This window comes from Callithrix jacchus, chromosome 16 (assembly GCF_049354715.1).
Source record: "Callithrix jacchus isolate 240 chromosome 16, calJac240_pri, whole genome shotgun sequence".
Taxonomy (NCBI): domain Eukaryota; kingdom Metazoa; phylum Chordata; class Mammalia; order Primates; family Cebidae; genus Callithrix; species Callithrix jacchus.
This window is the reverse complement of record NC_133517.1, coordinates 55,209,746-55,222,799: the sequence shown is the minus strand read 5'-3', so window position 1 is coordinate 55,222,799 and position 13,054 is coordinate 55,209,746. Positions and strand designations below refer to the sequence as shown.

At 58.1% G+C, this 13,054-nt stretch overlaps 1 protein-coding gene across 1 annotated transcript in view; it reads right to left on the bottom strand.

Moving 5' to 3' along the window:
* TSNARE1 (t-SNARE domain containing 1) overlaps window positions 1-13,054 on the bottom strand; it is a 130,905-nt gene that overhangs the window by 60,273 nt on the left and 57,578 nt on the right. The window contains 2 exon segments of the mRNA XM_078353028.1: window positions 5,624-6,130; window positions 7,280-7,429. Of these exon segments, the coding sequence (XP_078209154.1) occupies window positions 5,624-6,130; window positions 7,280-7,429 (657 nt within the window).

The following is a 13,054-nucleotide window of genomic DNA, read 5'->3' as shown; positions in this document are numbered from 1 at the left end:
CGCCACAGACGAAAACTCTCACCACAAGCACCACACTGCACACCACAGACGAAAACTCTCACCACCAGCACCCAGTGCACACCACCTGTCCTCAGCCACTGTGTGTTGCTGTAAAGGAATCCCTGAGGCTGGGAAAGTTACAAGAGAAAAGGATCTATGGGGCTCACAATTCTGACAGCTGGACAAGTTCAAGATTGGGCACTGGGTGAGGGCCTCCGGCTACTTCCACTCCTGGTGGAGAGCAGAGGGAGCTGAGTGTGCAGAAGTCACGGCAAGAATGGAAGCAAGCGGCAGGGAGGCGCAGGGCTCCGTTCATCCACCAGCTCTGGTGAGAACTGGCCAGGGGAACTCACTTATCCATAAGGGAGGGCATTCATCTATTCATGAGGCATCTGCCCCTGCCCCCGTGAACCAAACACACCTCCCAGTAGGCCCCACCTCCAACACTGGATCCAATTTCAATGGGATGCTTGGATGGGACAAACGTCCAAACCACAGCACCACCCAGAGTGGCTACACTGAAAATGGTGACCTCCAGGGCCGGCAAGGGCACCCAGCAAGCTCAGCTCCCCCTGCTGCTGGGGGACTTAACCCAGCACAGCAAGCTCAGCTCCCCCTGCTGCTGAGGACTTAACCCAGCACAGCAAGCTCAGCTCCCCCTGCTGCTGGGTGACTTAACACAGCACAACAAGCTCAGCTCCCCCTGCTGCTGGGTGACTTAACACAGCACAGCAAACTCAGCTCCCCTTGCTGCTCGGATGACTTAACACAGCACAACAAGCTCAGCTCCCCCTGCTGCTGGGGGACTTAACACAGCACAGCAAACTCAGCTCCCCCTGCTGCTCGGATGACTTAACGCAACACAGCAAGCTCAGCTCCCCCTGCTGCTGGGGGACTTAACCCAGCACAGCAAACTCAGCTCCCCCTGCTGCTGGGGGACTTAACCCAGCACAGAAAGCTCAGCTCCCCCTTCTGCTCGGATGACTTAACACAGCACAGCAAGCTCACCTCCCCCTGCTGCTGGGGGACTTAACCCAGCACAGCAAACTCAGCTCCCCCTGCTGCTGGGGGACTTAAACCCAGCACAGAAAGCTCAGCTCCCCCTTCTGCTGGGTGACTTAACACAGCACAGCAAACTCAGCTCCCTCTGCTGCTCGGGTGACTTAACACAGCACAACAAGCTCAGCTCCCCCTGCTGCTGGGGGACTTAACACAGCACAGCAAACTCAGCTCCCCCTGCTGCTGGGGGACTTAACCCAGCACAGCAAGCTCAGCTCCCCCTTCTGCTGGGTGACTTAACACAGCACAGCAAACTCAGCTCCCCCTGCTGCTCCGGGACTTAAAGCAGCACAGCAAGCTCAGCTCCCCCTTCTGCTTGGATGACTTAACGCAACACAGCAAGCTCAGCTCCCCCTTCTGCTCGGATGACTTAACGCAACACAGCAAGCTCAGCTCCCCCTTCTGCTCGGATGACTTAACGCAACACAGCAAGCTCAGCTCCCCCTTCTGCTCGGATGACTTAACGCAACACAGCAAGCTCAGCTCCCCCTGCTGCTGGGGGACTTAACCCAGCACAGCAAACTCAGCTCCCCCTGCTGCTGGGGGACTTAACCCAGCACAGAAAGCTCAGCTCCCCCTTCTGCTGGGTGACTTAACACAGCACAGCAAACTCAGCTCCCCCTGCTGCTCGGGTGACTTAACACAGCACAGCAAGCTCAGCTCCCCCTTCTGCTCGGGTGACTTAACACAGCACAGCAAGCTCAGCTCCCCCTGCTGCTGGGGGACTTAACACAGCACAGCAAGCTCAGCTCCCCCTGCTGCTGGGGGACTTAACACAGCACAGCAAGCTCAGCTCCCCCTGTTGCTGGGGGACTTAACACAGCACAACAAGCTCAGTTCTTCCCCTGCTGCTGGGGGACTTAACACACATGGCTACCTTGGAAAACAGCTTGAGTATCTCTTTAAAAGACATACCAGCCCAATGGCCAGCAATTCAACTTGTAGTTAAGAATCCCCCAACGGGCCGGGCGCGGTGGCTCAAGCCTGCAATCCCAGCACTTTGGGAGGCCGAGGTGGGTGGATCATGAGGTCAAGAGATAGAGACCATCCTGATCAACAAGGTGAAACCCCGTCTCTACTAAAAATACAAAAAATTAGCTGGGCATGGTGGCGCGTGCCTGTAATCCCAGCTACTCAGGAGGCTGAGGCAGGAGAATTGCCTGAACCCAGGAGGTGGAGGTTGCGGTGAGCCGAGATCGCACCATTGCACTCCAGCCTGGGTAACAAGAGCGAAACTCTGTCTCAAAAAAAAAAAAAATCCCCCAATGACAAAATGGAAATATTTGTCCATACAGAGAACCTACAGAAATGCTCACAGCCCCCTTGCTCCTAACAGCCAAAAGCTGGAGGACACGAAAGCATCCACTGACAAGTAGAAACAGACTGTGGTATGTCCAAAGGCATGCCCACTGCCTGGCAATAAAAAGGGGTGCCCTCCTCACTCACACGGCACACACTGGGCTGAGGAAGGCAGAAGAGTACATGCTGCCTGGCTCCGTGACTGACACAGAGACATCTGATCTATGAGGGCAAAGCAAGCCATGGGGGGTGGGTGGGGATGAGGGCTGGGCCTGGAACTGGGCTGGGGCTGAACTAGAGCTGGACTGGGCTGGGCCGGGGGCGGGGCCGGGCTGGGCTGAGGCTGAGGCTGGACTAGGGCTGGGCTGGGCTGGGCTGGGCTGGGCTGGGCTGGGGCTGGACTAGGGCTGGGCTGGGCTGGGCTGGGCTGGGCTGGGGCTGGACTAGGGCTGGGCTGGGGCTGGGCTGGGGTGGGCTGGGGGTGGGACTGGGGGTGAGGGTAGGGTTGGGGATGAGGCTGGGTAGGGTGAGGCTAGGGGTGGGGTTGGGATAAGGCTGAGGGGTGAGGCGAAGCACTGGGGCTGGGGCTGGGCTGGGGGCTAACATCACCAGGTCACAGACTTTAAAAGGGTGAAATAACAAACTTCGACATCTGACTATTATCTCAATAAAGAAATAAAACAAGGCTGTGGCACTCAGCAAAGGCCCCAGAGCTGGGAAAGGTGGGGCTGGGCCGGTTTGTGCCTGGATCTCAAAGGACCTCTCCAGCCCTTTGCCTCAGAGACCCAGGGCTGCATGACCCAGCCCACACACAGGCAGAGCCTGCAGGCTGCTCGGACCTCACACTCCACAGATGACACCACGTGCCCAGAGAAGAAGCCGCAACCTGGCGTGGGGCTGCTGTCAGAGAAGGGGCAGCACGTGCTGGCTTTTTAAGTTCTTCATATACTTTGGGGACCTATTTCAAGGTCAAAGACGAGGTAATCAATTAGAGAAATGTCCCTCAAGGCCAAACTCCAGAGCCTGCCTGAGTCGGAGAAGAAAGTACTCACAAAACACTCTCTCCCACCCCCAGGCCCCTTCACCGCACCCTCCCACCCCGCCTCCCTTGTGTCTGCACATGGCTCCACCCTCTCAGGTGCACACTCCGATATGGAGGGGGTTTGAGTGGCACAGCGGGGACTGGCAGAGGACAAGGACACTGAGAGTGCCCTCAAGCGCCCCCTCCACAGCCTCCCTGCACCCACCCCCCAGGCTTGGCTGGGCGGTCTTCTGTGGAGTAACAATCCAGGCCCACAACTCCTGCCAAGGCAAGGGCAAAGGGATTCCTGTTCACAGGAAATGAAGGCTCGTCCTTGAGAGCATGGAGAGGAGTAAGGCACAGGCAGAGGTGGGGAGGCCACTCAGGACAGCAGCAGGCAGTGACGGGGAGGCCACCGGGGCCTGCCGGCACGTCCTGGGAGAGCCCTGGTGGGTAGAAGGCTGGCCACCACAGCGGCCCTCGGGGCCGGAGCCCAGCATCCAACCCCGAGCACAGTGCACGCCTGGAGTGCGTCTGGGACAGAAGGCTGGGACCAGAGGCGCTGGACACAGGCTGGGACACAAGAGGTACAAGAGGATATGAAGCCACCCCACCACCTCCCCTGGACCACCACCTCCTCTTCCACACAGCAAGGTCACCCCAACAGTGTCACGGTCCAACAGCCACTCACTGTCCAGAGGCTTCACTGAGCCCACCTGCAGCCCAGGCCTTTTGTGGAGGACAGCCGTGCCTCTAACTTTGCCGCTTCCCACATCATCCCATTAATTACCCAGGGCTCCGCACAGCCACCAGCTCACTCAGTGCCCCGGCCCTGATGGCACCTGTGAGGAGAGCAGGAGGGCTTCTTCGCGTAGAAGAGGAGGCAAGCGACCCGCAGCCCGTGACAGCTGTGCTCTATGCTACCCCAGACCCAGTCCCTGCTGGTGCCTACAATACGGTCTGACCTCAGGGTCGGGGACGGGGGGTGGGGGAGGGAGGCAGCTGAGCCACTGCAGCAGCTGCCAGAGAGCAGAGCACCTGTCGTCAAACAGCAAGAAGGAGGCCCTGGGGCCACCCATCCCACTGACGGCCAGAGAGGGGCTCCCCCACGGCCCCCAACTATGCCAAGAGGAAGGGCTGTCTCGAAAAGACCCCCTGAAGCTCAGACAGTCAAACTGGAGCACACTCCTGCAGCACGGCCGGCTGCCTGGGTGCCGGGACTGCCACTGCCTGAGACCTCATCCTGGGGCCGAGCAGGAGGCCGCAGCCCCATGCTCTAGGGACCCATCCAGGCCCAGGGCATGACCTGTCCAGGCAGCTTCCACAGCAGGATGGAGACCCTAACGCCCACAGTGGGAATCCAGTGCAGGAACCAGGGTGCCGCCCTCCTCTTCCGGCTCTGGGAGCACAGCCCCATGAAGCAGTCCAGAGGCCTGAGTGCACCCAGCGCACCTACCCAGCACCTGTCCGGTGCCACCACACCAGGAGCTCACACGTTGGGCCCGCACTGACCTCTGTGGACCTTCCTGACCCACCAGACACCGACGGAGCAGGGCTCTCCCTGGGAAAAGGGACTCTGCCAGAGCCAGAAGAGGACTCTGACCCACCCTGACACCATGGGTGGCCTCTTCTGGGTGTTGAAAACAGTAACTGAGCAGCAGGTCTCAAACCACAGCACCGAACCTAGGTCAGAAACCAGTTTAGTAAGTCACAGCAGCTTTCTCTTTCCTGGGTAGTGCAGGACTCAGCAGGAGGAACAGCAGCACGTGTGGCTGCGGTCAGCATCGGCACAGCTAGAAACACCGGATTCTCAGATTCTCGGCATGCGTCTACACCAGGCACCAACAGCCCATGCCCTTCTCACTATGGCCACAGTCCTGGGTCTGACTGGGTGACGATGAAGGGGGAACTCTGTCCCTCCTGTCTGCCCGCTCCGTTCCACTCTGCTCTAGGAGCGGGTGAGCAAGAGGCCAAGTCAAGCGCCAAGCAGGGAGACAAAATGAGACACAACTGACTGATGCTCCCTGCGTACGGAATATATGTTGGCCGAATGCACAGACGGGCAGGTGGGTGGAGAGTAAAGAGTGCACGGGGCAGAGGATGAATTAACAAGAACATTCCAGATGAGACTAGTGATGGGGGAAAGAGGAGGGGGGAGGAGGAGGAGGAGGAGAGGAAGGCCCTGTGGAGGAAGAAGCAGGGCCACACGGGTCCCACCTTCCTGCTGGACAGAGTGGCACTCACCTCTGTGTGGCTCCAGCCCGAAGCCCTCAGAGGCCAGGGCCTGGCAGGAGAAGGTCTTGGCCACCACCTGCTCCACGGGCGTGAGGGCCAGGGCCTGTGGCTTGCCGGAGCTCAGGCCGGGGCTGTGGGCCGCCTTCCGGAGGTCGCCCAGCTTGCGCCGCACCACGGCCCGCAGGTCCCGCCACTTGTGCTTCAGGTCCACCAGGTCGCGGCGGCAGTAGCCCAGAGCATTCACGGCCTGCAGGATGCGGCTCCACACGCGGTACCTGCGGGTGGGCTCGGCTCTCAGCAGCCCCGTGCCGAACAGCAGCTGGTGGTGCTTGCTCACCTTGGACACCAGCACCTCGGTCTCCTGCGGGCAGAAGTTGGGCTTCCTCTTCTTGGCCCGGGTAGCGCCGGGCCCCACCATCCGGCCACGGGGCCCAGCTGCCAGGTCCTTCCTCGGGCCGGTGGTGGGTGATGATGTGGGCTCCGGCATCCGGCTGCCTTCAGGGGCAAGCCCAGGCCCTGGAAAGGCACCAAAAGGTAGATGTTTAAGGCCCTGGGCCCATGTAGGCTCTGGCGGCAGCTCCCTAGGGCACCTCGTCTTTGGTTTCTGCTTTGGGGTGATCCTGGCCACCACCCCTCCCTGCTGCATGTCCAGACACCCGGGTCCAAGATCCCCTAACCCTGACACTGCCTCACTGGGTGCCATCAGCAAGCATGAAGCTTCTGGGTCACAGTGCCCCATCTCCAAGACAACACACCCTAGCCTGGCCTGCCCCCTGTAGCCACCATAGGGGTGCGGAAACCAGGCAAGCCAGGTTGCAGCCTCTGGCCCTCTCCAGGGTCTCCTGCCGTCAGCCCTGGGCTGCGCTGCTCCTGCGGTCGGCCCTCACCTGTGGACAACCCTGCCGGATGGCGTGCTAGAACACTCCTGCCTGCCCATGGCATGACTAAGAGCCCCCTGAGTGCCAGCCTCAGCCTCCCCTCCCTCACTTGGGCCCAGGCCGGTGGGGATGTGGTGGTCTGGTCAGCAGCCTCACCCCCTGCCATGCTGTACCTCCACAGCCCTCCACTCCACGGGGGAGCAGGGCCACGCTAGGAACAGTGGCAGGGTCTCTGCGTCTTTGCTCACATGTGAGCGCTGTCACTACCAGGACCAGCTTCCTGGAGGCATGGACAGTGCCCAACACCACAGGCTCCCACCATGGGAGGAGCACTCAAGAGCAGGCCTCTCCCCAGGGGCCTGGCATCCCAGAAGCACCTGGAGGGGGCCTCTCCACGAGGATACCCACAGAGGCCACTGCTCCCCAGACACACCAAGCACCCTGCCACCCCTCCCCAGCCCACTGCACAAGGACAGATGGGCTTGGGGGTGAGGGGCCACGTGGCAGGTCCAGAGCCCCTGGCAGGAGTGCCCCTGCTTGGTCCTAAGCCTACAGGGCTGGCCAGCTCTGGCCGCCACGCGGCTTCCATCCTGCAGCCTGTCTGGGCCAGCTGCACCCTCAGCCCTCCTCAGGGGAAGGCCTGATGGGGGACAGGGGATGCAGGTCCTCAGCCCCCAGCCCCAGCCTCTTCCCTGCAGCTCCCGCCTGCTGACCCCACCCTCCTCAGCGCCTGCATCTCTAAGCTGCCTCCCCAGGACCTCCCAGACCCAGCATCTGAGTGAAGTACCTCGCTTCCTGGCCCTCAGGACAATGGGTATGCCCGCTGGCCCCAGGTCACCTTCCCCATCCTTCCCCAAACAGGGGTTCTGCAGCTTGCTCTCTGGCGATGGGCAGGGGAAATGACGGATTCCATACTCGGTCCAACATCTAGCGCACTCTACAGACAACAAGGGACAGTCACAATTACTCAGCTCAGGGTACTCCTGGCAGCACCAGCCCCTCCCCCCCCACAACACACCCAGCAGGCACCCAGGACCTGAGACGCTCCACTCAGGGCTCCTCCTCCAGGAAGCCCTCCCTGCCTGCTGTATCCTCTGCTAAATGCCAGCAAGGAGTTCAGAACTTTAGGTGTTCTAGATTTTTCTCTGAGCCAGTTCTGAAAGGTGACTGCCAACTAGAATAGGACACCGAGGCCAGGGCCTGCAGGGGTGGCCACAGATTAAACCCTGGACAGCTATTCCCAGTCAACCACACAGTACAAAACGGTAAGTGCGGCTCCAGCATTGTTTAAGGCAATTCAAAACTGCTGCACTCTCCACACTCACAATCATTCTACTGCATTTTATACAAGTGCCATTCTGGCCGGGCGCAGTGGCTCAGGCCTGTAATGCCAGCACTTTGGGAGACTGAGGCAGGTGAACCATGAGGTCAGGAGTTCAAGACCAGCCTGGCCAAGATGGTGAAACCCTGTCTACTAAAAAAAAAATTAGCCAGGGGTCGTGGCGGGCGCCACAAGCTACTTGGGAGGCTGAGGCAGAAAACTGCTTGAACCTGGGAGGCAGAGGTTGCAGTGAGCCGAGATCAGGCCACTGCACTTCGGCCTGGGCGACAGAGCAAGACTCTGTCTCAAAAAAACAAACAAACAAAAAAACTGCCATTCCATAGCATATGGGAGATGAAAAGCAAAGCCACACTGCGTGTCCCCATCCGGCTGTGCAGAGGCAGAAACATGAGCTCCACCTCGCCCGGCTCCCAGCCCCACATGGGTTTGGGCCCCACACAGAATACATTGTAATTTTCTCTCATTATTATTTCATTTGTTCACAAAACATTTCTGGACTCATTTCACTGAAATTCATTGATCCTCAGATGCGCCTTATAAAAGCATCTTCTCATCTCAGGAACCAAGATGTGCCTTTCCATCCACGGTATGCCAGAGTCAAAGACACAGTGAGCACCAGGCTGACGCCTCCAAAGCTGGACCCCACATGCCTGCCTGCAACCTGTTCTCCCGGGACTGTCCTGGTAGGTCACAAGATGCCGCTGGCTTGAAAGCACTCTCCCACGACACCCACAGCCTCCAGGCCGGGAAGTGCTCTCCCACCACGCCCACAGCCTCCAGGCCGGGAAGTGCTCTCCCACCACACCCACAGCCTCCAGGCCGGGAAGTGCTCTCCCACCACACCTGAAGCCTTCAGGGCCAGGTCGGCACAGTGGGCCCCAGGGCTGCATCCCAGAACCAAGTGCCTGAGGCAGCAGCTCTTATAAAGGCCCTTCATGCAACCCTATCAAAGTGACCCTAGGGGCAGTCCTGGTCAGCTCCCACTCCATGACCCTCTAGGATGGCCCTGCAGCCCAGTGTGACAGGGAGGGAAGGACTGCTCCAAAGGCTCTCACAAAACCCCCCAGAGGTGGGAGAGGTCTCAAAGGACCCTGGTCCATCCTTCTGCCTTCAGACAGTGCTGCCCGAACCACATAGGCAGACAGCCCTGTGGCCACACAAACTCAGGGAGGGCCTCCAGTGCCCAGCTCACTGTCCTGGACTGTGGCTCACTCACCCTCCAGCTCTGGCTGGGCCTGGTGGGGGAAGAGAGAAGCCTTCGGCAGGACAGGAAGGCAGCTGCCCGGAACTGCAGGCCAAATCGGATCAGAGTCAGAAGACAACTCTCTGCGGGGGCTGCCTGGTTCTCCCCAGAACTAAGGCACGCCTTGGTTCCAGAGATGTGAAAACTCTCAGGGAACAGCTGCTGCCTGGAGACAGACCCTGTCCTGGGTAAACCAGGCACCTGGCAGAGGCCCTGTCCAGGCCCAGAGGGACCACTACTCACAGACGTCTCTCAGCTTTTGATGACCTGAGCCTCCAGCACAGGCCTCTCTCCCAAGAGGGCAGGGCCTGACCCTCCAGCTCCCAGCAGGCCCCTCTCCCCAGGCACCTGCACCACACTGTCTCTGCAGAGACATGCTCTCCAGGCCAGAAACCCTGAACAATGAACTGTGAGAGGATCCAGGGGATCTACTTGGTGACTGGGCTCAGCCTCTGCCCAGAAATGGGGTCCCACAGGCCCCTCCCCAGGCCCTCAGAGAGACCACAGACCCTGCTGTCACTCAAGAATACGCCATCACCACGCCACGCTGCATCTGCTCAGCCCATCCAGGTCCTGCCCACAGCACCCATGTTATTCCACACTGTTCCCCACGGCCCTCAAGGGGCCAGTACACTCTGCCCACCTGAGCCACCTGAACCTAGAACCTGGTGGGGACAGGCCTGGGACATGCACTGTTTGCTTTTGAATAGAATAATACACACAAATTACAGAAAACATGTAAATGCAGACAGTTATAAATAAAAAAATAAAGACTACAACATCCAGAGATAATCATTATTAGCACTGGGGGGTGGGAGGGTGTCTTATACAATCAAATGTTGCATGTGGCTTCCCTTCCTCCACGCACCACGTTCACCGTGAGGAGCAGCATGCAGATCACTCAGGGGTCCTGACAGCATGATTTCCACGCCCGTGTTGCCTTCCTTCACGGCTGTGAACTGCACCGCCGTTTCCCTACAGCCAGGTACTTAATGTCGGTGTCAGCACGCGCATAAACCACACACAGCGAACACCTCCACCCATGTCTCTGACTATCTCCTAAGACAGCGTCCAGGAAGAAGCGTGGCTGGGCTGAGAGAGGGAACACTCCCGGACGCCCGGAAGCTGGCTGCTCCCAGCGCCCCATGCCCACCCTGCCGTGGACCCCACTCCCGCCCAGGCTGGGTCTGGACACTTTCTTTCCCTCCCAGGTCACTGTGTGGCTGACCCCTGCTGGTGCGCTGATGAGACGTCCACACCTCCCAGCTGTGCACGGAGCTGGCCCATCTGCACGGAGTGTGGGAGCTTTCTTCCACGTATGTGAGTTCTTTGTGAGTTTACACTCACAAGTTGGCTTTTTGCTGCCCTTGCTCAGAGAAGTTACGATGACGCAAGGGTCCGAAGGTGCTGCATAATCACGGTGGTGGGACCTCAGCACGCAGCAGGGACTGGGCAAACGCAGCTGCCGCTACACCTACGGGGACTTCATCCAGGCCCCACCGACCCCCTGGAAGGCCTCGCCCAGCTCTGAGGGTCCTGGAAGGCCCCACCCACACGGAGGGCCAAGAGCTAAGGGGAGCAAAGGAGTGGCTGAGCCCCGCTCACACCCATGTCCCAGAAGCAGCTGCAGCCTTGATGATTTTCAACAAACCCAGACAACACTGGTGTTTTCTGACAGACATAGAATCAGGTTTGAAATCACTTTAAAAAAGACAACCAGCAAGAAAAGCACATTTGCAAATGATGGCGTAATCTTCTAAGTAGTTCCTAACGAAGATCATAAGAGAAAGTTAAAGACATTCAGAACCAAACGAAAATTTAAAATACTATGTATTTCTAAATATCTGATATTCAACTGAAGAGGTTTCTTGGGAAATTTCTAATTTCAAATGCTTTTATTAAAAATTAATAAAATTTAATGTTAAATATGAATATGGTAAACATTCCATCTGGGAGTCAGAAAATAAAACAGCACCAACTCAAAGAAAGGAGGAAATGATGAAACTGGGAACAGAAATCAATCCCAATTTAAAACCGGCACTCACAGGAGGGGCCCGGAAAGCCAGGAGCCACTCACAATTTAAAACCGGCATGCACAGGAGGGGCCCGGAAAGCCAGGAGCCACTCACAATTTAAAACCGGCATGCACAGGAGGGGCCCGGAAAGCCAGGAGCCACTCACAATTTAAAACCGGCACTCACAGGAGGGGCCCGGAAAGCCAGGGGCTGCATCTCTGTAGAGACCTGCACTACTGCTGGTCTCTGTCTATACTGACTGTAACGAAAACAGAGAAGGCATAAACACAGGATATCAGGAATGAGAAACGGACGTGGTTCAGACGCCGTCACTGTGAGAGAAGCAGCAGCCCCCACCAGCCGCCGGCAGCCCTGCCCGTGCTTCACGGGTGTTGAGGCATCCATCCATGTGTATGACCTGACCCTGACCTTGCAAAGCTCATGAGCAGCAGGGCAGGGAGGGCTGAGACCAAGACAGGCAGGATGGGCGGACAGGGCAGATAGAGCAGGGACCAGGGCAGGCAGGGCAGGCAGGACTGGGACCGGGGCAGGCAGGCTTATGCATCTGCATCTTCACCATCACATGAGAGTGCCCCAGTGTCACAACTGACAGTGAAAGGCTATTGTGTACAATTTCATTTCGGTAAGTTGAACATTTAGATAAAACAGTCAAATTTCCAGAAAAATATAACTTAACAAAACTGACCCAAGAAGAAACAGAAAGCTTGAATAACATTTCACAACTAGAGGAATTAACTGGTAGTCAGAAAATCTTTCCACAAAGGAAAACACTAGAGCCGCAGAGTTTTACAGCAAAATCCAGAAACATTCGAGAAATACATAATCCAGTTCTTCCACAAACTCAACACGAATGAACCACCATCTCCACTCAGCACTGCAGGAGGGGCTCCAGTCAGGAAGAGAGACAACAGGTAAGAGCATTGGAAAAGGAGCAAAAACTCTGTCATTACACACAGACACCACCAGCTACAGAGAAAGCTCAAAAGATTCCACGGACAAATCATTACAATTAATTTAAAAAGTTCAGCAACACACACCAGTACACAAAAATCACTACACCACACAGGAAAAGCCTGGTTTCTTAACAAATACACTTGGAAGGAAATGAAGAGATAGAGGGAACCCAGAGACAAAGACACACTCCAAGGAGGAGCACGGGTCAGCCTCAGGAGGAGCACAGATCAGCCACAGGAGGAGCACAGGTCAGCCACAGGAGGGGCACGGGTCAGTCACAGGAGGGGCATGGGTCAGCCTCAGGAGGGGCATGGGTCAGCCACAGAGGAGCACGGGTCAGCCACAGCGGGGGCACAGGTCAGCCACGGGGGGGGCACGGGTCAGCCGAAGGAGGGGCACGGGTCAGCCTCGGGAGGGGCACAGGTCAGCCTCAGGAGGAGCAGAGGTCAGCCGCAGGAGGAGCATGGGTCCGCCACGGGAGGAGCACAAGTCAGCCACAGGAGGAGCAGGGATCAGCCACAGAAGGGGCATGGATCAGCTGAAGGAGGAACATGGGTCAGTCACGGGAGGAGCACAGGTCAGCCTCGGGAGGAGCAGGGGTCAGCCTCGGGAGGAGCATGGGTCCGCCGCAGGAGGAGCATGGGTCTGCCACGGGAGGAGCATAAGTCAGCCACAGGAGGGGCACGGATCAGCTGAAGGAGGAACATAGGTCAGTCACGGGAGGGGCACCGGTCAGCCTTGGGAGAAGCAGGGGTCAGCCATGGGAGGAGCACGGGTCAGTCACAGGAGGAGCACGGGTCAGCCTCGGGAGGAGCAGGGGTCAGCCACGGGAGGAGCACGGGTCAGCCTCGGGAGGAGCACGGGTCAGCCTCGGGAGGAGCACAGGCCAATAGCAGCATGGTGTCTCTCCGAGGAAGAGCATAGCTCAACCGCAGCACGTGGTCTCAGGAGGCTCCGTGTTAAACAGCATCTCTGAAACAGATACTC